Source organism: Oryzias latipes, chromosome 18 (genome assembly GCF_053564925.1).
Source record: "Oryzias latipes strain Hd-rR chromosome 18, Olatipes_Hd-rR_3.1".
NCBI lineage: Eukaryota > Metazoa > Chordata > Actinopteri > Beloniformes > Adrianichthyidae > Oryzias > Oryzias latipes.
Window position 1 is genome coordinate 12,441,531 of NC_136254.1, and position 20,510 is coordinate 12,462,040.

The window sequence follows — 20,510 nt, forward strand, 5'->3', positions numbered from 1 at the left end:
TGAGAGATTCAGCTGTGACAATCAACTATTTCTTTTAGTGTTCATGACTTTTATAAAGACTCTTAGATTCTTTTTAGTCATATATCACAACACAGCTTTGACTCCAATGCTCTTTGTTAAAACATAAAAGAATAACACAATTATTCTACCAGTCACATGACTCTTGTGAGGACATAGGGCTTTACGATTTTATAAAGTATGAGTTTGACACAGAGTTGATCATAATGTCAACATTTTCTTTGTATTCTTTTGTGGCTACACAGCTGCAGAAAAGAAATGTTTCAGCTTTCCATTTATGGTACATAGACAGTAATCAAAGGAAGACAGTGTGAAGCTGCAGATTTATGGGGGGGATCAGTCACTCAAACACACACTGCTGCTACAAGGAGGCAGAACCGCTGACCAGCCACCCACTGCTTTGAAGAACTAGTTTGTGGTCAATAACCAAGATGGGGATCTGTCAGAACCAGGACCTAAAACCTTGTGAGAACTACAAAGCAGTGGGGGTTGGCGTGTCACACCGTCTGTTGCATTTAAGTACCTGTGGAGTGAATGTGAAGATGGTGTTTCTGATGATGTAGAACTTTGAGGTTCCCAGAACTCCGATTCTCCTGTAGGGCCGTCCCGTCAGGCCCAGCCTTGGGTTACGTCCTGAAACACAAAGAAGGGTCTGTGAAGACCCCACAGCCCAATCGTCTTCTGAAAACCTCAGCTGGTGAGGAACCCTCATCGCTCCATCAGAACAGGTTTTCTCACTGAAGCAAAAGTAAATTTACTGACAAGGAAAACCAATAAGTACATTGAATGAATCTATAACAACTGTTCTAGGGAAGAAAAATCTATTCAGCTTTGAATAATTGGTACTTATAGCTCTAGTGTGTGTCTGTGTGTGTTTATGTGTCTGTTTCAACAGAGCTCTAATACACAGAGCAAATATTTGATTATTTCTAGAGGTAATTAATTTTTTGAGTAAATATAAACAGTAAATACAGACAGGATAACCTGAAGTTCTTTGTTCAATGACGTTAGTGTGAGCGTAGCTTCAGGACTAAATCATAAAGGACTAAAAGCTGTAAACCAGAATTTTCCGCTGATCGCATTTATCAAGTCAGTTTGAAAGTATTGGATATTTCCACCATGGGATTCTTCCATTTTTGTAAACAGTTAGCATGGACAACAAATCGATGGGGAGTACCGAGCCTAGCATAGATGTGGCTGAGGACTCTGGAGGGCTGCACATGAAAGGGGTGGATGTCTGCGATGGTTTCCACCTCGAAGCCGTTCTTCAGCAAAAGCTCCTTAATCTCATCTGTTTCAGCCAAAATGGAAACTGAGGAGAAAGGAGACAAAAACAAATCCTATTTAGGCTGAAGCTCTGGTCAATGCTGCGAATCTGCAGCAGACTCACCCTGAACGACCACGTCCGGCTTGGGCACGGTGGAGAAACGGCGGTTAAGAGGGTCAATCTCACCAGGAGCAAGAAACCCCTGAAATTGAACAAAATCAAAACCAAAATGAAAAACACTAAAAACCCTCTGAAACTATTGGAAAACAGACATGCATTAGGAAAGAAATGTTGCAGAAAAAACCAACAGGTGTTAACCCTGTGCGTGCTCAACAGCAGCAGTTTATGGACATTTGTGGATTTTCTGGACTGAGTCTAAGCCCCGCCCCCCCCCTCTCTACCTGTTCACATCCTCTGCAGCTCCTAGTTGTTTCCCCCCGTGTGCAACCCCCCCCTCCAGCGTGTTCTACAAAGATGGCGCAACATACGGTCATCATAGCAGCAAGTTGACAGGATAGCAGGGGCGCCTTAACGCAAATTTAATTCATTTTACGCGGAAATGAGTGGTCTTAGTCTAGGGGGGAAAAAAGGCTTTTTTTGGCGCTCATGAGATCACCACTGACTGTCTTTCCAGAACAACTTTCCATCCCATAACAGACTATGGCCCGCGTTCACGCTGCTCTCTTCCTCCTGCCTGCTCACTCTACCTGCTGGTGTTAAAGACACCACGACAATCTGAGAACATGATAGTTGTTTTACAAAAACACAAAGAGCCCCAGCACAGGGAGGAAAAAGCCGCATGCAGCTCCGGAGCCGCCGGTTGCCGACCCCTGCTCTAAAGAAAACTTCCAGCACAGCTTTTCAACAATCTCCTGACAAACAAGATCTTCAGAAAAAGGAGTGATCTCTCCTGGGGAGTCGTCCTCGGCGACTGGACTTGGGTTTCTGGTGTCATTTGGTGACTGCTTACCTCGGATAAGAGTCTCCCCAGAACATAAAGGGACTGGCCCCATTTCAGGGGACATTTCCCCATCGGGATCCTCTCCACTGTGTGGGGGTTCATGTATTCCTCTTCCACCTGTTCAAACACACAGAGCTTCAATGAAAACCAGCCTCTTGTGGTCTGTGGGGGGTTCTCCGGAGGAGGAGGGCGACCTTATCTGGAGGAACGCTGTAGAGCTCTGGAAACAGTCGTATGCCATCCTTCTGCTTGATGAGGATGCCCTCCAGCGCCTCCTGGTACTCCTGCACCTGCATCCCAGCCAGGAAGAGCTCAGGTCAGAGGCATCGGGACAAGCACAGGTGTTCCTGCTGCCATGGAAACGCACCTGCAGGTGTGACTGACCTGTTCATGACTGTTGCTGAATATGCCGTCCAGAATGAGGTACGTCCAGAAGAGAGGCCACTCACACTCGATGTTCTCGAACAGCTTCAGCTCTGCAGACTCGTAGTACAGGCGGTTGGGATCCTTCAGACAAAAACACAGGGAGGAGATTCTTCATCCCAGCTGCACATTTTCACCTGACTTCACCTAAGACGAGCACGACTTTGACTGGGAATGCTAGCAGGCATAAGCTGTATGTTAAAATCTAAAATTTACTTCAAAGAAAAGCAGATTAGATGAATCGTCAGACTTTTTTTTAAGACCAATTTGATGTAATTTATTGGACTTCCTTAATTCAGATCTATTTGGAACATGGTTTTAGTCCAACAGTCAATATAATCAAAACAGCCTCCTGCCTATGCTGTCTTGTAATCTGCTCTGAATAAATTGTTTTGGGGTAAAACACAAAGGCTTTTCTGCAGTACATTTACCTCTTTGGGTGTTTTATGTCCGTCCCTGAGAAACCTGCAACAGCCGTACCGACCCTAAACCAAAAAGACCAGTCAGTCTGAACATCAGCAAAGAGGCAAAGCAGCACTTTGTCGGGATAAAAACCCAACCATACCTTCATGTTTGATTCAACTTAGCTTTACTTACAGTCCCAAAGCTTAAAATTCTCGAAAACGTAATATTATGTATTTTGTTTAAATTAATTAACGGATCACAGAATTGATTTTAGAGTCTGAACACACACCACACCGAAAAAACAATACAGCAGAGAAGCTCCAGGAAGTTTTGACAGACCTGCAGCTTGGAGATGATCTCCTCCTTGGTCATGGTGACGATGCTCATGTCCTCCACGGCGAAGGCGGGGTAGGTAAGAATAGCCAAAACTCCGGCATCCACCTCTTTAGAGATGGAAGCTTTGGGTAACATGGATGTGAGGATGGACTGGGAGGAGGAAATAAAGATGAGTGTTGGTAATTCTAAGATGCAGGGTTCTGTGTTTCAGGCGTTTGCTGACCTGGCAGTGCTGGATGTCATCAGCCAGAGCGTGGACCACAGATCCCGGTCCTCCCTTAGCTCCAAACAGGTTGAGTTCGTCCAGGGCCTCCAGAGCCGCCTGGAGGACAGAGAACCACATAAGGTCTCAAAAAACTGAAGAGACTCAACTGTGGAGAATAAGAAAACAGTTATCTTAGGCTTTGGTCACGACTTCACTTATATGGGGGGATGCTGCAGGGGAAAAATGGGCACACCTGTATAGGGCACACAGGTGGCCCACATGAAATATCAAAGTCATAGGCCAATTGGTGAACCCTTGGAGCGAAAAAGTTCATCCACATTTTTCTACGGGAATGCTGCAGGTAACATGTCATCGCTACACACTTAAACAATATGTAAGGGTAAGTAGGTGACATGCAGAACTATGTTCATTCCTTGTGCACAGCCTGACTGTTAGAATTTGGTCAATCAGAGGGTAGTTTGTGGTGGTGTCCTACGGCCGACATGCACTTTCTGTCGTGCTTGTTGAGGTGTTTCTCCCTCCTGGCTCCCATTCCAACTGTCTGTGTGAATTATTCGGTTTTAGTGTCAAACAGATCTAATGGCCTTCGAAAGGCTAAAATGTTTTTTTCTGTAGATGTGATGATGTTTAGACAGAACTGGATTTTCTCTTAAATGTACAGACCTCCTCGTACACAGAAACTCAGTTTGTGTTTCCTCATAAGCTTGTCCTGAATGAGGATGGACAGTCAACTCTCACATAAATCACGTTTCTAGAAAATCCTGCTTTCATGTCCACAAAATGTCTTAGGGTGTATTCAGACAGGACACATTTGGTTCGCTTAAAGTGAACCATAGTTCGTTTACCCCAATAATCCAGAACAAACTTTCAGTCTGAATACAGCCAAGCGGACCCGGACCCGAGAACAGGAACCGCTCTTTAGAGGTGGTCTTGGTTTGTTCCCAATCAGACTAATCTTAAACAACTCATAAATATAAAACAGTAAATAAATGTCTGCATATGAGGCTGAAATGTCAAAGTAAGATAAATAAAGCAAAAAATACTGAGAAAATCAGCAGGAGATCCCCAATAGCTACAATAATGTCGATTATTACTATGATGCAATTAAGTACCGTTAGTAAAAACCATAACATGGAATTAAATAAATGCTGTTTGGGATTTCTTGAGAACTAAAGGTGGAAGCTGAATTGATTTCTATCAGTGGCACAAAGGACAGAACAGTGTGTGTGTGTGTGTGTGTGTGTGTCTGTGTATGTATGTTCACTCGTAGAAAAAAACACTTGTTTCTGTTTAAACTCTAATGAGGTCGCTAAAAATATTTGACATCAAAACAATGATTTTCAAAGTGTGTACACAAGGCCTGAATGTTATTTCAAAAGCTCTAAATTATTCTGCACTAACTAACGTTTTTTTAAAGATACAAATGTCCTTTAGATAGGATGTTGCTCATCTTTTGGATTATCCCGTTAAGGGTTGCTGCAGCGAATCAGCTTTTACTGATTAGTTGAGGTGGTTTGGCAGACATTTTCACATTTCACATTTTTCTTTAAACTCTCAAAGTTTAAACATAAGTCAGGTACTATAGAGTAAGAAAACAAAGATCTGATAGCATTTAAAGATTGATGTAGGTCTGGAGGGTTGCCCGAATCTGTACAAAAGACACAGGACAGAAGAGATTGATTGACAAAGTCTCCAGCCAATCAGGACGCAGAACGGGAAAAAAAACCTGCAAAATTGCACTGCAAAAAAATTCAGGAAACAGCAAGTTTATGAAAGGTGAAACGTGATATAGCGAGGGAACGTTGCAGTTAAAAAAGAGAGGAAAATCCCACATATAGACTATATCTTTTAGAAGTTACTTTTCTAAGAATTTGTTAATTGAGAGGAGGGGGGTAAAGGTTGGGTTGGGTTTTCGGGTTTAATTTTGTGTCTGTTTTTGTTTTTGATTCTGCAATGTATGAGAAGAGTTTTTTTTTATAAATATTTTATAAAGTTTGATTTGATATGAGTGATAAAGGCAGCGCAGTGTTTGATATCATCTTGGTGTTGCAGAAGGTGACAGTGGACTTGTGAATCCTAAAAAAGCTTTTGTCATTAACAAAGCTGAACACTTTGCGTGTCTGTGCTTCCTGTGTTGAGCACTTGGAGTTCTGCCTTATTTGTGAGCAGACCTGAGAACCCGACACCCCCATGAGAGAACCAAAGACCAAGTGGAGCCTCACAAACACAAATGTGACCATAACTTCTGAATAACGGATGTGAGATGCACCCCAACCCGAAAACTCTAACGGGCAGGCCCCCTTAGGAATAATAACCTGCACCGTGATCATCTCCATGTTCTGTACAGTTTCCATTTGCCTTGTCGGGTTCTGCAGAATACCTGATGTCAAAGGTCATTTAAATGTCAGACGCTGCAGTGACGCAGCAGCAGAAGCTGTGCCTGATATTTTTACGGCTGCAGCTGTCCAGCCTTCACTCAGCCTGAGCCGCTGACGCGCTCTGTGTGTGTGTGTTTGTGTGTGTGCACACTAACCTTGGCCATGCCGATGGAGCTGGCATTGATCTCTGTGATGCCCTGGTTGGTTTTGTCCCCCCTCTCCCACATCCCATAATCCTGGGCACAAGCAGGAGACATATTAACTGAGCGGGCTTTGTGTGTTTGCCGTCTGCACAGCAGAGGAATGCAGACTCACAGCCACTTTGTAAGCTGCCTCGATGTAGAACATGAGGTTCTGAACGACGTCCACCTCATCCTGCGTGTAGATGATGTGCAGACCTGCAAAAACACATGAACACGGATGAGAACATCGACTCTGAAGAAACACACAAACGCTGAGTGAAGCAGCCTCTGCAAATATCTGCATCCTACCGGATGCCGTCATCTGAGCGAGGAAGAGCAGGAAGAGCGAGGTTGCGTCCACCTGCAGGTGACCCCACTGGTGGTCCCCGACCACTGTAGCACAGGTGCGTGGGTTGTACTTGGCGTGAAGTGAGTCCTTGGTACTTCGGCTGTATTTGAACTTCTCCACTTTGTCTAGCTGCAGATCCAGAAGAAGCATTTTCATTGGGTTGACAGCAGAAGTGATTAATTCATTATTAAGTAACCCCATCCAGAAATCTGGGAGTCGCCCCAGGTGACGCCGCGACAAAAGAACGTTTTCCTGACACTGGTGGGACAACCCATAAACAAAAAAGCTCAAATGAGACAAACTTTATTGACAAAAACACTGAACAGGATTTGATCAAAACATTTTCAAACACTGCAGGGAGACTTGAAAGGAGACATGTAGATTTTAGCCCCTCCCACATTTTTTGACACCAACTAAACCAAACTGAAGGGGCACGCGCCTGGAAATTATGTACCAGAGTAAAACTAGGATAAAACTGCAGAGTTGGAGCTTTAGATTTATGTTTCTGTTTCTAGAAAAAATAGGTCTAAAGCTACAGACAAACCAGGCACATGAAGTGGAACAGAACGGGCTAAACGTGCCTTTACCCTAAAAAAACATTTAATCTGACCCGCCAAAGGAATTAATTATATTGTTATCTTTTTTATAATATTTTTCATGACCAAACGAACAAGGTCCCGAATACAAGCGGTTGAAATGACCTTCCTCCATTGGGTGGCTGGGCGCTCCCCTAGCTTTAGGGGGAGAAGTTCTGTCACCCGGGGAGAGCTCGGGGTAGAACCGCTTCTCCTCCCCATCGAAAGGGGTTAGTCAAGGTGGCTCGAGCATCAAGTCCGGATGACCACTGGACGCCTCTCTGGGGAGATGTTCTGGGCATGTCCCACTGGGCCAATGGAGGAAGATGGATGGATGGATGGATGGATGGATGGATGGATGGATGGATGGATGGATGGATGGATGGATGGATGGATGGATAGAATCTAAGGTAATTCATTGATGTCCTTATAACTGTTTTTTATCTCCGTTTATAGATGGTGCATTATAAATACATTAACCTTTGTTAAAAACATAAAGTTATTCTGTTTTCATGTGGCGTTGGGAGATTTGTTGTTTTTCTCACATTTCAAGTCAGCAAGTCATTTTTCCGATCATTCCAACAACCGCGTTAACGCAGCATTTCTCTTAAGTTTCCTGATTTACGTGAGGGACACCAACCTATTGGTGCAATTGGCACTAAAATGAGAACAAGAGCCACAGTTTTGAAATAAAAACTCCAAAAAGTTCTGTTTTTAGGTATATAAAGTTGAAACCAGAAGTTTACATACACCACATAAAAACATACATATGCTCTTTTTTCTCACCATCAGACATAAAACAATAGTTAACTTTTCCTGTTGTAGGTCAGTTACAATTAACAAAATTTCTATTTGCTAAATGCCAGAATAAAGAGACTAGGGTTTTTTTAGACAAGTTTTTACTACTTTTATCAAAGTCAAAAGTTTACATACGCAAAGATCACTATGCCTTTAAACAATCTGATGATGATGTCATCTCTTTGGAAGCTTCTGATAAGTTTATTGACAGCATTTGAGTTCATTAGAAACACACCTGTGGATATTTATTAGGGCACATTTGAAGCACATCATGGCAGAAGTCAAAATCAGTCAAGATATTAGAAAGACATCATGGATTTGCACAACTCTGGTTCATTCTTGGGTACAATTTCCAGATGCCTGAACGTGCCACGTTCATCTGTTCAGAGAACTGTATGCAAGTATAAACATCATGGGAATGTCCAGCCATTAGGAAGGAGACGGGTTCTGTGTCCCAGAGATGAACGTACTTTGGTCCGATACGTCTAGGACAACCCAAGGTTGAAGGAAAAAGATGTTGTGAAGATGCTGGCTGAAGATGGTACGAATGTGTCATTATCAATAGTGAAACGAGAACTTTACAGACATGGGCTGAAAGGCTTCTCTGTCAGGAAGAAGCCATTTCTCAATAGGAAACATAAAAAAGCCAGATTAAAGTTTGCTAATGAGCACAAGGATAAAGACTTTAATTTTTGGAGACATGTCCTTGTGTCAGACAAAATTAAAATTGAACTGTTTGGCCACAATGACCATCTTTATGTTTGGAGGAAAAAGGGGAAAGTCTGCAGGCCTCGGAACGCCATCCCAACTGTAAAACATGGGGGTGGTAGCATCATGTTGTGGGATTGCTTTGCTGCTGGAGGGTCTGCTGCACCGAAAACATCAGCCAGAAAGTTGAAGCTTGGTTCTTCCAAAAGGACAATGACCCGAAGCGTACTGCCAAACCGGTTACTAAGTGGCTGGAGGATAGCAAAGTCAATGTTTTGGAGTGGCCATCACAGAGCTCTGATCTAAATCCTATTGAACATTCATGGTCAGAGCTGAAAAGGTGGGTACCTGCAAAGAGACCTACAAACTCGGCTCAGTTACACCAGTTCTGTCAGAAGGAATGGGCCAGAATTCCTACCAAATCCTGTGAGAAGCTTGTGAAAGGATATCTAAGACGTTTGACCTAAATACTGTAGTTTAAAGGCAATTGTAGCAAATACTAAGGAAATGAATGTAAACTTTTGACTTTGACAAAAGTAGTAAAAACTTGTCTAAAAAAACCCTCCTCTCTTTCTTTATTCTGGCATTTGGCAAATAGAAATAATTTTGTTAATTGTAACTGACCTACAACAGGAAAAGTTTACTTTTGTTTCATGTCTGACAGTGAGAAAAAAGAGCATATGTGTGTTTTTATGTGGTGTATGTAAACTTCTGGTTTCAACTGCATATTAAGTTTCAAAGTTAAAGCATGTTTTTGTCCTGATTCTATGTTATATCTTTCTCTTATGCGGTGGATTACCAAAACATTCCATGTATCAGTTCCTGGTCCAGCCCTTCTGTCAAATTTTAGAACCCTTTGTGGCCCATGAATCAAAAAATGTCCCCTGATTAAGCCCATGGTGTTCACACTGGACTGTCAATACCCAATATTAGCTCATGTCCACCACCTACAGTTGGAGGAGGTTTGGTGTGAAATGCTCCAGGCTTTTTCTTTCACAGCTCTATTCCAATATATGAAAGACATTGTCAAGTCATTGAATTCAAGCACGGCACAAACCACAATTACTAATTTCTCCTTCATGATAAGTTTTCAAACAGGAAGCACTTCCATTAATGAGAAAGGGACGCCATCCATACCTCACTACCAAATTAAGTCCTCATTGGTCAAAAGTCTGACCTGGTTTAAGTTATAGCACGCGTTTAATGGCTGTGCGTTTTGCACGTAGAGCCTCAGACGGTTGTAGAAACTAGCGTAGCTAAGGATGAACGTGAGTTTCAAACACGGAATCCCATAATGCGCATTTACACACATTCACATTGGAAGTGGTTGCTATAGCGTGTGTTGCCGAGGGGGGAGTGAACATAGATAAAAATTATTTTGATGCTTCTGCAGATTTCTGATTTTTGCACAAGGATAATAGAATCAGATATGGAAATTAAAGTAGACGACACTTGAAATGTTTCTGCATGAGATTCCCCTGAGAGTTTTTCATTCCGCATCCCATAATATGTGCTTATGAATGAACATCAATAGAAAAACGGTGAATTTTATGCAAACACTGAATATTTGGCGTGGGGAAAAAAAGCTCCTTACCTGTCTCATAATGCACTGGAGGACACCTCTCATGAGCTTCACCACACTCTGCAGGACATGGAAAGACGGTTCAAGGAACATGGGACCAAACCATCCATGCACACACTAATACACACACACCTGCTCCAGCTCGTAGGCCTTGGCCTTGTCCTCGTCCCGGTCGGCATTTTTCCTGTAGGCCAGGCTGAGGGCCCACACTGAGACGATGCTGTAGACGTTGTCCCTCACCCATGCATCTGGCTGCTCCAAGCTGCCCGGAAGGAGACCCGTTACTGGATCCTGTCGGACATGGACAGATGAGACGAGCCGCATCATGCTGGTCCTGTCAATGTTCCAAATTCTGACTGAACACAGCCACGTTCCTGCAGCTCCAGTCACAAAACCTCTGCTTTATTGTATTTACGTGCAGATTCATCCGGATTTATGGAAAGCAGGCAGCAATTCTTCCAGCTGCTGCAGACAGCTCAAACAGAAGTATCATTGAGTCAATGCAACGATTTGTTGATGCAACTGTGTGGTTTAAGGCTCTGACATTCGATTAGTGTCCATCCAAATCTCATTTATGGCTTTGAGGTCTATAGATGATTAGATCGACTGCTTTCACTAAACATAGTTGTAATTATTGAAATAAGTGGGATATAGGATTCATTATTTATTGCTCATAATGTCATGAAAAACTCGATGAATAGGTTACTGTACAGAGGTCAGACCTGATTTAACTTGATTTGAATATTTAAAGATGTCATCTTCCTGCTCGTCATTATATACCATTACATTACAGAAAGCAGCATAATGTGAATGAATCTCACTCACTCGCTCCAGTTCTCTTACAGTCAACGGGGTCAGCAAGCACCACTTACTTTTATTGAATAATCTGATTGGTCAGTTTAGAACTTGAATAACTTGCACTACAGACAAAATATCATAAAAAAAATTAGAATTGGTAAAAACATGTTTTAAAAAAAAGGTGTCAGAGTAATAATGGTTATTCTGACCATTAGAATGACTGAGTGATGGATGTATATTTTCTGTAGGATTTTGGCAGATACTTCATCCTCATAGCAACTGTGGGTGGGGGTGCATTTTTAAATGTTTTGTTTAGATTTTAATGTAGCTCAAATTTGCACAGATTTCAGGTCCTCACTTATCTTATTATAGGTGGATCCAGCAGGTTTGTCCTGCCCAGATGTTCCTGAAACAATCAGAAAGTTGAACTGAGGAGCTCTGTGTCTCCAACAGAGACCTGGTTAGCCTCAATGATGAAGCTCTGGGAGAAAAAAACTCTACTTTGTGAAGTAAAACCATAGGCAGGAGCTTCAGTCGGGGAGCATTGCTGCTCTTGCTCTGACACAACCTTTATGTCTAAGTAGGGCTGCACTATATGCGGAAAACTGGCGATTAGCGATACTAATGATCAATATTTCGATGACGATATAACTTGAAAAAATGGCAAAACAACCAAAAACATAGTTTCCATTCCACTGCAACAGCTTAATTTAAAAATGAGTCAACTTACCTTAAATTATACACCAAATGAGCCTTTTTTACATAGGAGACGAACATCTAACTGTTGTAACATATAAGAGCTGCATCCGATTGGTCAACAATGTGAAGGGCTCCATCTGATTGGTCAAATGCATAAAGGGATTTGTTTGATTCCTCTAAATACTTTAAGCTGCTATAAGATTGTTTTAGCACATTTAAGGTAAGTTTATTGCACAGCTTGATATCGCAGGCCTAAGTTTAAATATAAAAAGTCGACCAGGAAACATGAGAACATTTTTTTTTATATATAAAAGGGATTTTACATCATAAGTTTCTGTGACACGATTCACTTCAGGTGTGCAGAATTACCAACCTGTGTGAGTTAATGTTGACAGGAAATATTTTCCACATCCAAAAAGCATCATCCAGCATTTCTTGATGATGATGATGAATTGAAACTTTACTTTCTAATTACATAACAGATTTTTTAATGTAAAGCTTGTTATGTTATCATTTTGCTGGTCCTTCTTTTTTCTACATGGTTCCCCCCACCCCCAAATATTTGATGGTGGAACAGAAGAGTTCCGTCCAGCATTAAATCTGAAGGGGGGGGGGGGGGGGGGGGGTTAAAGTGATGAGTGGATTCTTCCATCCTTTAGATCTCTGCAGAATAACAAAATCGAGCAGCAAACAATGAAAGAAAGCAAATCTGCAGCCTGGCAGAGGGAAACAACGTTCAGCAGCTTCAGGGTGGCATCAAATGACCCCTAGTGAGAACACTAGCAGGGGAGGGGGGGGTGGAAAGTGGATCCTATGGGAACACGCTCCCCTCAGGAGAAAAATGTCCTTCAGAAGCAGCAGAAAAGCCCCTCCACTGTGAGGTTTTACTGAGAGACTATTTACTCTGAAAGACCCACTCCAATGAAAATGTTTCTAACATGTTCTGTGCATTTTTTTTATCTTAAAATTGAATTTTAGAGTATTTTTTATTCAAATCATTGAGAATCAGGATCAGATGCAAAAAAAAATGCAATTTGAAAAAGCTACGGCAGGCTAAAAATGTTCCTGCTCCGCTCCATTCTGATGCATCCACTTGTAGACGACTAGATCCATGTAGGTCTTTGTTTTCCTCGACTGAGCTGGAATCTGGCTTAAAACTGTACAGCTGTATGGCTCTGATATTGCTCACCGTTTTTGTTACAACACCAATGTTAGGTTGGGATGTAAGATAGTGAAAGAGAGTGTAAACAGATGGATGATGGGAAGTGAGGTCGGGCTTACTCTGCACCAGCGGAGCATCCACAAGTCAGAGGTGAATTTCTCATGAACTACTACTGCTCTGCAGAAACTATGTCCTAAAAACCAACACAGGTTGTTTTTGTTTGTTTTTTTCTAAAAAAAAAAAAGCCATACCCCCAAATAAAAGCCCACTGTGAAAACTTTAAAAAAAAAAGGAAACTGTGGTATGGTGTCTTTAAAGAGAGATAAATCCTCTTTACTTTGACTCATTTTTATTTTACATTTTGGTTCATTCAAATCATAAAAGCGTCCCAGCTTCTTCAGAGGAACACAAGAATTTAACGGAGAGCGCGTTCCCGACGCACTAGCGTGCACGATGAGCGCGCAGCAAAAGTTTTAAAAACTCAAAACCTTGTGAAACACCCCCTTCCCTAGTGCCAGGAGTAGCGGCTCTGGTCCGGCTTCAGTCCGCCTCCCTGAGCGCTAGAAGAGCAAACGGCGTGACCCTGACCTGGTGCTGCAGGATGGTCTGCTGGACGATCCGGGCATAGTTGTCCAGCTTCACGCCGGAGTTGCTTCGGCTCCTCATTCCGACAGGTGCTCGCTCTGCTCCGACAGGAAGAGCCAAACTACACCGGGAAGGGGGTCATTCTGTCCGCTCTTCCCCCAGGAGCTGACCGGAACACAGAAAGAGGCTCCGCAACTGGACTGAGGCCGGCGGTGAGGAACGAGCGCCCCAGCCTGGAGCCAAGAGGCGGGACGGGGGGAACCGGAAACCGTGAAGGATGCAGAGGAAGTACTGTAAAGAAACCTTCAAAATAAAAGTTACCTAAAAAGGGAAAATCCGTTTTTAACCCCACCCATGAATACATGTTGGTAACCATTCATGCTCTGGAAACATTTATTTTTTCAGCACCTGGTCCACATGGAGGAGATTAAAAACCTGGAGACATGGTGCCAGGTCAACAATCTCTTTAACATCAGCAAAACTAAGGCGCTGAAAGTGAACTTTAGCACAAAGCAGATGAGGAACTACCAGCCCCCTACTATGAACAGGACCCCAGTGGAGAAGGTGGACAGTTTCAGGTGTTCATATCACACAGAATCTGACATGATCCTGCCATTTTAATAGCCTGCCATTACCTCAAACGGCTGAAGGATTTTCAATTGCCCTTAAACTCGCCATAGTCATTCTACACCAGCACCATTTGGAGCGTCCTGACAGGAAGTATCTCAACTTGGTTTGGAAACAGCACAAAACATGGCAGGAAAGCTCACAGGATTGTCCTTATTTTTGCCGTTCAGAATCTATTGGAGGAGTTGTTTGTTTTCACTTCCAAAGATGGAAATAATTGAAGATTTAACTGTAATGTGATCTGGAAATCCTGTGATGTCAAGGTATCAACTGGATATAGTCTATCACATTTACAGAGAAGTTCATGTCATTTTTTTCCTGTCTGAGCAACTTAACTTATTTTGTAACAAGTATAAATATAGTATCAATTAAACATAATACTCAAAAAGATTATTAACAGCCGTTTTTTCGAAAAAATACCAGGGTGTGTTCCCCAGGAGGTGCAATGAGATTCATCCAGTGTGGATCCTTGGGCAAGACCCTTCATGTTACCGCCTAACCATGTAGCCTCAAGGAGGCCCAAGTCTGGTCTCACTGTGCCAGTCCCAGCCCACATAAAACAAAGGGTTGTGTCAGGAAGGGCATCCAGCGTAGAAATCTCTGCCAAACCACAGGTGAAAGCAGATTCACAGTGGCATCCTATGGAGGGATGTGTGGACAACAATTGAGTACAAAGTTTTGTTTATAGATGACAAAATAGCCAGTTTTGTGATAAACATATTCCTTTGTGCTGCACTAAAAGGGAATTACCCGTTTCTGTGTTCTCTGGCTCCAGTTTGGCCAATAAACTGCAAACTTAAATAGTGATGAAATACATCAAGCTGTAGATCAGTCTGTTTGTGTGCATAAATAGTTCAATAAACAGACTAACACAAAAGATTCACTGCATTGTTGTGCTGAATGGGGGGGGAAACACCTTTCACAAACAAAGAGATATCTGTTTTGCGCCATTATTTGAGGCATCATTTTGTGATAGTAAATTCAGGGATTCTGACATAATTTGCTGCAATGTATTACATTTTTACGTAATAACACATTTTTATGATACAAATGTTTTTACTACTGCCCCCAATTTATCTTACATTTATCTTTCACCTATCTCTCAATCTCATATCAAATCAAACTTTATTTAAATAGCACTTTTCCTGTAAAATATAACACAAAGTGCTTTACATGAGGACAAAACAAAATAAATAACATAAAACGAGCACAATGCAGGGATTTTAAATTGGAGTGCTATGGGCCTCCTCCAAGGAAGATGAAGGGTCTTAATGTTGGTTTTGGGAAGACCAGCAAGCAGGGCATTACAATAATGAATTATACTGAAGATGGAAGCATGCATTAGCATCTCCATATTAGCAAGAGAGAGTAGTGGGTGAACCGTGGCCAGATTTCTAAGATGTTAAAAAACAGTATTGACCACATTGTTTTAAATGAGGGATAAAAGTTAGCTTAGAGTTGAAAATAACGCCCAGATTTTTTTGACTATTTCTGAATGGCTTTATGAAAGTACATTTAGCTTCAAAAGCATATTTTATCGCAGAATATCTGTTTATTTATAGCGTACATTGTGTGTGCGGGGGTCGGGGTGGGGGCGTGGAGGTGGCTAAGGGGTTCCGGCGCGCGCGTGCTCGGCAAACAGAATGGCTCGAGGACAGAAGTTAGTACTTTAGTGGCGGGAAGACGCTGCGTTTGAACTTGCTACCGGGTACACTTTCTTTTGATTTTGCGCCTGATTTCTTATGAAGTGTCGCTGCAACTGTGGTTTGAATGATGTTTGTTTGAATGTTGTTTGTTTTAAAGTAGCTTCTTTAACGGGTGTTTCTGTCTGTTGGTCGTCGGCTACACCTTCACTTTTTGTTTGTTTCTGGTTGGGCAGCAGAACGAAGCTAGCTTTGGCTGAAAAAATGGAGTCTGTGAGAAAAGTGGAGAAGGTGGCAAAGAAGAGATCAGCTGCTGTCTTCGAGGAAGGAGCGGATGAATGTGCTGCTGGGTAAACCTTTAATGATCAGCTTCCTAGACAAAAAAGCTATATTTTACATCTTATTTTACTAGGATAGAATTTCTAGTGTTGTAACGTATTAATTTTGATAAGATAATTATGTATGTTCCAGTGTTACATGTCATGTTAAATGTGTCATCATGTAACGCCATGTTTCTCACAACATTAAGGAATGAGGTTCAGTCTATGTTGGAAAAGTTTGGGGGTAAGTCCAAAAGTCTTTATTATTGATTAGCTGGAATAATGACATTGTTAACAGGTTACAACACATGTTTATAGGATTTCACAGTGGAGGACTAACCTCTTTTAGGTTTACTACCTAAATTATAATTAAGTCAATTTAAAGGATTAAAGACCTACTTAGATGAAAATGGTGGTTTTTGAGTTGTAACTTGTTCCTGAGCCATTTTTCTAATGATGGAGGACATATACAAAGAAAATTAGACACAAAATTCCACTTTTGAGTATTTCTTTATTCAAATTGTTGTGAGTCAGGAGCAGATGAAAAAAATTTGGCTTGAAAAAAAAGCTCTGAAAATGAGCCCAAACTCCCTGCTCTGCTCCATTCTGATGCATCCACTTGTAGACAAATAGATTCATGAACGTCTTTGTTTTCCTCGACTGAGCTGGAATCTGGATCAAAACTGTGATCCAGTTTTTTGTGATCCACACAAAAAACATGATCCAGCAATTTTGCTGGGATGCACTGGTAATGTTAGGTTAGGGTTGTGAGGTGCTGTTGGGTAGTGGGGGAGCGTATAAACAGAGAGTTCAGTTTTAGGTGACGGGAAAGGTGGGGGTGTTGCTCCACGGCAACGGTCCAGCCTACAACGTAAAGGCAAATTTCTTCTCCGCTCTGTAGAAACTTTGTCTTTGAAAACGTCACAGTTTTTTTTTATTTTGGATATGATAATTTCATAACAATCATGCAGACAAAAGATGATGGGAGTGGGTTTCAATGACGTGCACCATGGTTATAAACTTACCTGATTTATCTGGATGTCTCAACTTTCAGTGGGGAAAACTAAAGTTTATTAGAATTATAATAAGTCAAGTAAACATGGGAAATTAGGCTCTGAATAATATCTACTTAACATTCTGCTTAACATTTAACTGAAGTTATCATGAAACTATAAGAAATGCTGCTGTTTTCCTTGTTCCTACAGCTGATATCAACAAGGCGATGCAGGTCAAGCAAAAGCACCTGGAGTGTCTGACTAAGAACCACATGACAGGAAGTCAGCACAAACTGGAGCATCTGTGGAGCAACTACCATGGCCAGAGGTTTCCTTCTTCTGTAACCTTTTGGAAAACCTATAAGAGCTATAAAAAAAACAATGCAATCTAAAATATTCAGTCACAGAATTAAGAAAAAATACAAGCGAACATATGTTTATTGTGTGAATGGATCGGTGTCTGTTGTTTGTCATCACACTGACAGATGATGTGTGTGTGCAGGAAGAAGACAACGCAGCAGTTCTCTCAGCGGGTGTCTACTGCCTTTCAGCAGTGGGAGGCTGAAGCACATCGCACCGAAGAGCAGGAGGAGAAGCTCAGCGTCAGTCTCCTCTTATGGTTTATCACATTTGACTCGGTTATGATGTTTGAGCTTGAAGTTTGATCTTCTTTTAGATGTTGTTAATATTTTATCTACACAAACGTACTTTCACAAGCTCAACAGCTGGTTTTGTGATGAAATGTCCTTGACTTTTCTTAATTTGACAGAATTTGTTCCGGCAGCAGCAGAAAGTCCTGCAGCAGGCCAGAGTTGCACAGAACCAGAAGCTGAAAGTAGTCCGAGAGTTGTATGATCAGTTTGTGAAGGTAGGCTGTTTTTGTGTTAAAGTTCCACTCCCATCATCTTTTGATCTATTTTAAAATTGTTCCCAGAGGTCTTTGAGTTATGAAGATGCAGTTTTTAGACCAAATCCAAAAACCTGTAGTTTTCTCAGACATAGTTTCTGCAGAGCGGCAGAAGTTTATTAGAAATTCCCCTCTGAGTTGTGGTGGGGGAGACTGTCCGCGTGGAGTAAGCCCGCCCCTAATTCCCATCATCTGTTTACACTCTCTTCTGCTAGCTTACAGCCCCTCACACCCCAACCTAACATTAGCGGTGCAACAAACATGTCAAGCAACATTGGAGCCATCCAGCTGGAGAGTTTAGAGACAGATTCCAGCTCAGACAAAGGAAAGAAAGACGTACATGAATCTATTTATCTACAAGTGGATACATCAGAATGGAGCAGAGCAGGGAGCTTGTGTTCAGCTCAGAGTATTTTCTACATCATAAATACAATCTGTATCGACCTGCTTTTTTTTGTCTGCTCCTGATTCACAATGATTTGAATCAAGAAATCTTCAGAAATGCCATTTTAAGCTTAATTTTCTTTATATATGTCCTTCAGCATCAGAAAAATACCATAAGAACATGTTAAAAACAACCAAAACACTGATTTCATCCGTGTGTGGGTCTTTAAGGGTGTCACCAAGAAAACAGCACAGACGGTTTTGGTTCTGTTCTGGTTGAGTTTGTGTCTCATGACCCAGTTGGCGGTAGACTGTCTAAAGAAACAAATTCCTTTAATTGATGTTTGTAAAGACGTAGCTGCTGCATGACGTCTAGTCAAGGACATTCTTTCTGTTCCCTGTAGAACATGGAGGAGATGGAGAAGAGTCAGAACGAGTTCCTGCAAGCAGCACAGGAAGAACTGAAACGAGAAATGGCCACGCTGCAGAAGAAACTACTCATGGAAGCAGTGAGTAGATTGTGTTATGAAAGTTCAGTCGGTGTGAAGTCCCGTTCTACTCCTGCTTCACTGAGCTTCATCACCTAAAAGACAGCTGCATAAGTATTTATGCTCCGAGAAGAAGTGGGATGCAAACCCTGAAAGTGTCCTTGCTGCTTCCAGAGATCATGACAGTCATTTTTTCATAAGTTTGACCACCTTGGTGTAAATGACTGGGAAGAACAATCATCTTTTTTTGTCTCTTTTGCATTAGAACCTAGACTATACTAAATCTCTAAACTTCAGATTGTCACATGTTACTTAGGATTTTAGTATATTTCAGTCTGAGTTGATAACCTGACAGTATTTGTTCTTGTTGTGGTTCTCTGTTACCCTTCTTTTTCACACCTTCATATTGCTTTTAATGGAATCATTTAGTCGTCACAGTGAGCATTAAAATATTTCTTAACTGGTACAGATTGAGAAACGTTTAAATAAAAGCAAAAGAAGCAACAGATGCCTCCAAAAGCTGCGTTGACCCTGTTTAGATCTGTGGGACATGACATAACGTTTGAAATTGTTTCCGCAGCAACAACAGGAGATGGCAACAGTCCGCAAGTCCCTGCAGACCATGTTCTTCTAGACTTCTGGTGACAGACAAGCTGCACATAAATGTTGCTCCAGTCTGAGCTGTTCATAATGCTGTCCCATGTTTTTGTCTTTGTCTGGCATTGCACAGCAGACCTTTTTATCTTATCAACTTATTCAAACATTGTGTCTGCTGTGCTGAGCATGCTCAGTTTGGCCATGTAAGCTGCAGAAATGCAGAAATGTTCAGGTGAAAAAGAAAGCTAAAAGATGTGAGTTTATTTTCATGGTCCTCTGTTTTAGTTTGTATGTTTTCTATTTGATTCTTTTTTGTACTTATATTAATAATATATGTTATTTATTTTTATTACTCTGAAACATTTCTTCTGTATTTTTATGGTTTTGGCTTCTTTTCTGTAATGCTGAAATGAATCTTGTTCAATAAAGTTTCTGTGCTTTTAAAGTAAAAAAAAAAACAACTGGTGAGATTTCTGAAACGACATTCTCTTGGGCGAATCCAAACACTCGTGTGATAATGTGTGTGGCACAAGTCAGTGGAAGGAAGCAGCTATTCTTTGGAATGGACATTGAATCACAAATGATTCAAAAATGATGGAAGAAAAGAGACAAATGGACCCTGTTCAGAAAGAAGAAGATAAATCTTAGATACAGAAAAAGATTTTTTTTTAAAAGCATCAGAAAAAATGATCAGCTAATGAGAGGAGGAGCATTCACTAAACTGAAAACTTGGAATAGAAGCAAAAAGACTGATTTGGAAAAAAATTGGCATTTTGAAGTATTTTTTTTATTTTTATTTCCAAATACAGAGATAGTGATGATATTTTATGTTATGGGTAATAATAGAGAAAATTGGGGAAAAGTTTTTTAAAAGAGTATGATATAAACTACATTTATTCCCATAGTGCCTATTCTTTCTTGTCCGTCGCTATTCAAAGTCCGTCTATCTGTGAAAGGATTGAATTAGATGTTATGGTTCCCATTTCTCTCTTCACAAAAATTCAAAATAAATACACTCTACTTAAGTAGTTCTACGTTTCCAAAAATGTAATGTTTTTCTTCATTTTGAATTTTGCTTTTATCGCAGTAATTTTAGC

At 41.3% G+C, this 20,510-nt stretch overlaps 3 protein-coding genes across 6 annotated transcripts in view; 2 read left to right on the plus strand and 1 right to left on the minus strand.

The window, feature by feature from the left end:
• Nucleotides 1-13,770, minus strand: part of phka1a (phosphorylase kinase, alpha 1a (muscle)) — a 31,183-nt gene extending 17,413 nt beyond the window's left edge. For both annotated transcript variants that reach the window (XM_011487672.4, XM_011487671.4), the window contains exons 1-15: nt 13,456-13,770; nt 10,341-10,499; nt 10,221-10,268; nt 6,506-6,674; nt 6,330-6,412; nt 6,170-6,250; nt 3,634-3,732; nt 3,414-3,560; nt 3,101-3,154; nt 2,631-2,753; nt 2,441-2,536; nt 2,256-2,363; nt 1,409-1,487; nt 1,196-1,330; nt 542-651 (exon numbers count right to left, since the gene is read on the minus strand). In XM_011487672.4, coding sequence (XP_011485974.1) covers nt 542-651; nt 1,196-1,330; nt 1,409-1,487; nt 2,256-2,363; nt 2,441-2,536; nt 2,631-2,753; nt 3,101-3,154; nt 3,414-3,560; nt 3,634-3,732; nt 6,170-6,250; nt 6,330-6,412; nt 6,506-6,674; nt 10,221-10,268; nt 10,341-10,499; nt 13,456-13,533 — 1,569 coding nt within the window. In that variant the 5' untranslated portion in view covers nt 13,534-13,770. The remainder of the gene's footprint in view (nt 1-541; nt 652-1,195; nt 1,331-1,408; nt 1,488-2,255; nt 2,364-2,440; nt 2,537-2,630; nt 2,754-3,100; nt 3,155-3,413; nt 3,561-3,633; nt 3,733-6,169; nt 6,251-6,329; nt 6,413-6,505; nt 6,675-10,220; nt 10,269-10,340; nt 10,500-13,455) is intronic.
• Nucleotides 1-20,510, plus strand: part of rps4x (ribosomal protein S4 X-linked) — a 152,603-nt gene that overhangs the window by 93,893 nt on the left and 38,200 nt on the right. The window lies entirely within an intron of this gene.
• On the plus strand, nt 15,402-19,871 carry scp3 (synaptonemal complex protein 3). Of its 3 annotated transcripts, none has more exons than XM_011487624.4 (8): nt 15,402-15,787; nt 15,962-16,072; nt 16,252-16,286; nt 17,248-17,365; nt 17,540-17,639; nt 17,807-17,905; nt 18,733-18,837; nt 19,397-19,871. In XM_011487624.4, the coding sequence occupies exons 2-8, from the start codon at nt 15,987-15,989 to the stop codon at nt 19,448-19,450; spliced, it is 597 nt and encodes a 198-aa protein (XP_011485926.1). In that variant the 5' UTR covers nt 15,402-15,787; nt 15,962-15,986; the 3' UTR covers nt 19,451-19,871.

Coding starts and splice junctions, on each gene's coding strand:
- scp3 (XM_011487624.4), top strand. CDS start 15,987: ATGGAGTCTGTGAGAAAAGTGGAGAAGGTGGCAAAGAAGAGATCAGCT. Junction 16,073..16,251: donor GCGGATGAATGTGCTGCTGG/GTAAACCTTTAA, acceptor CACAACATTAAG/GAATGAGGTTCAGTCTATGT. Junction 17,640..17,806: donor AGCAGGAGGAGAAGCTCAGC/GTCAGTCTCCTC, acceptor TTAATTTGACAG/AATTTGTTCCGGCAGCAGCA.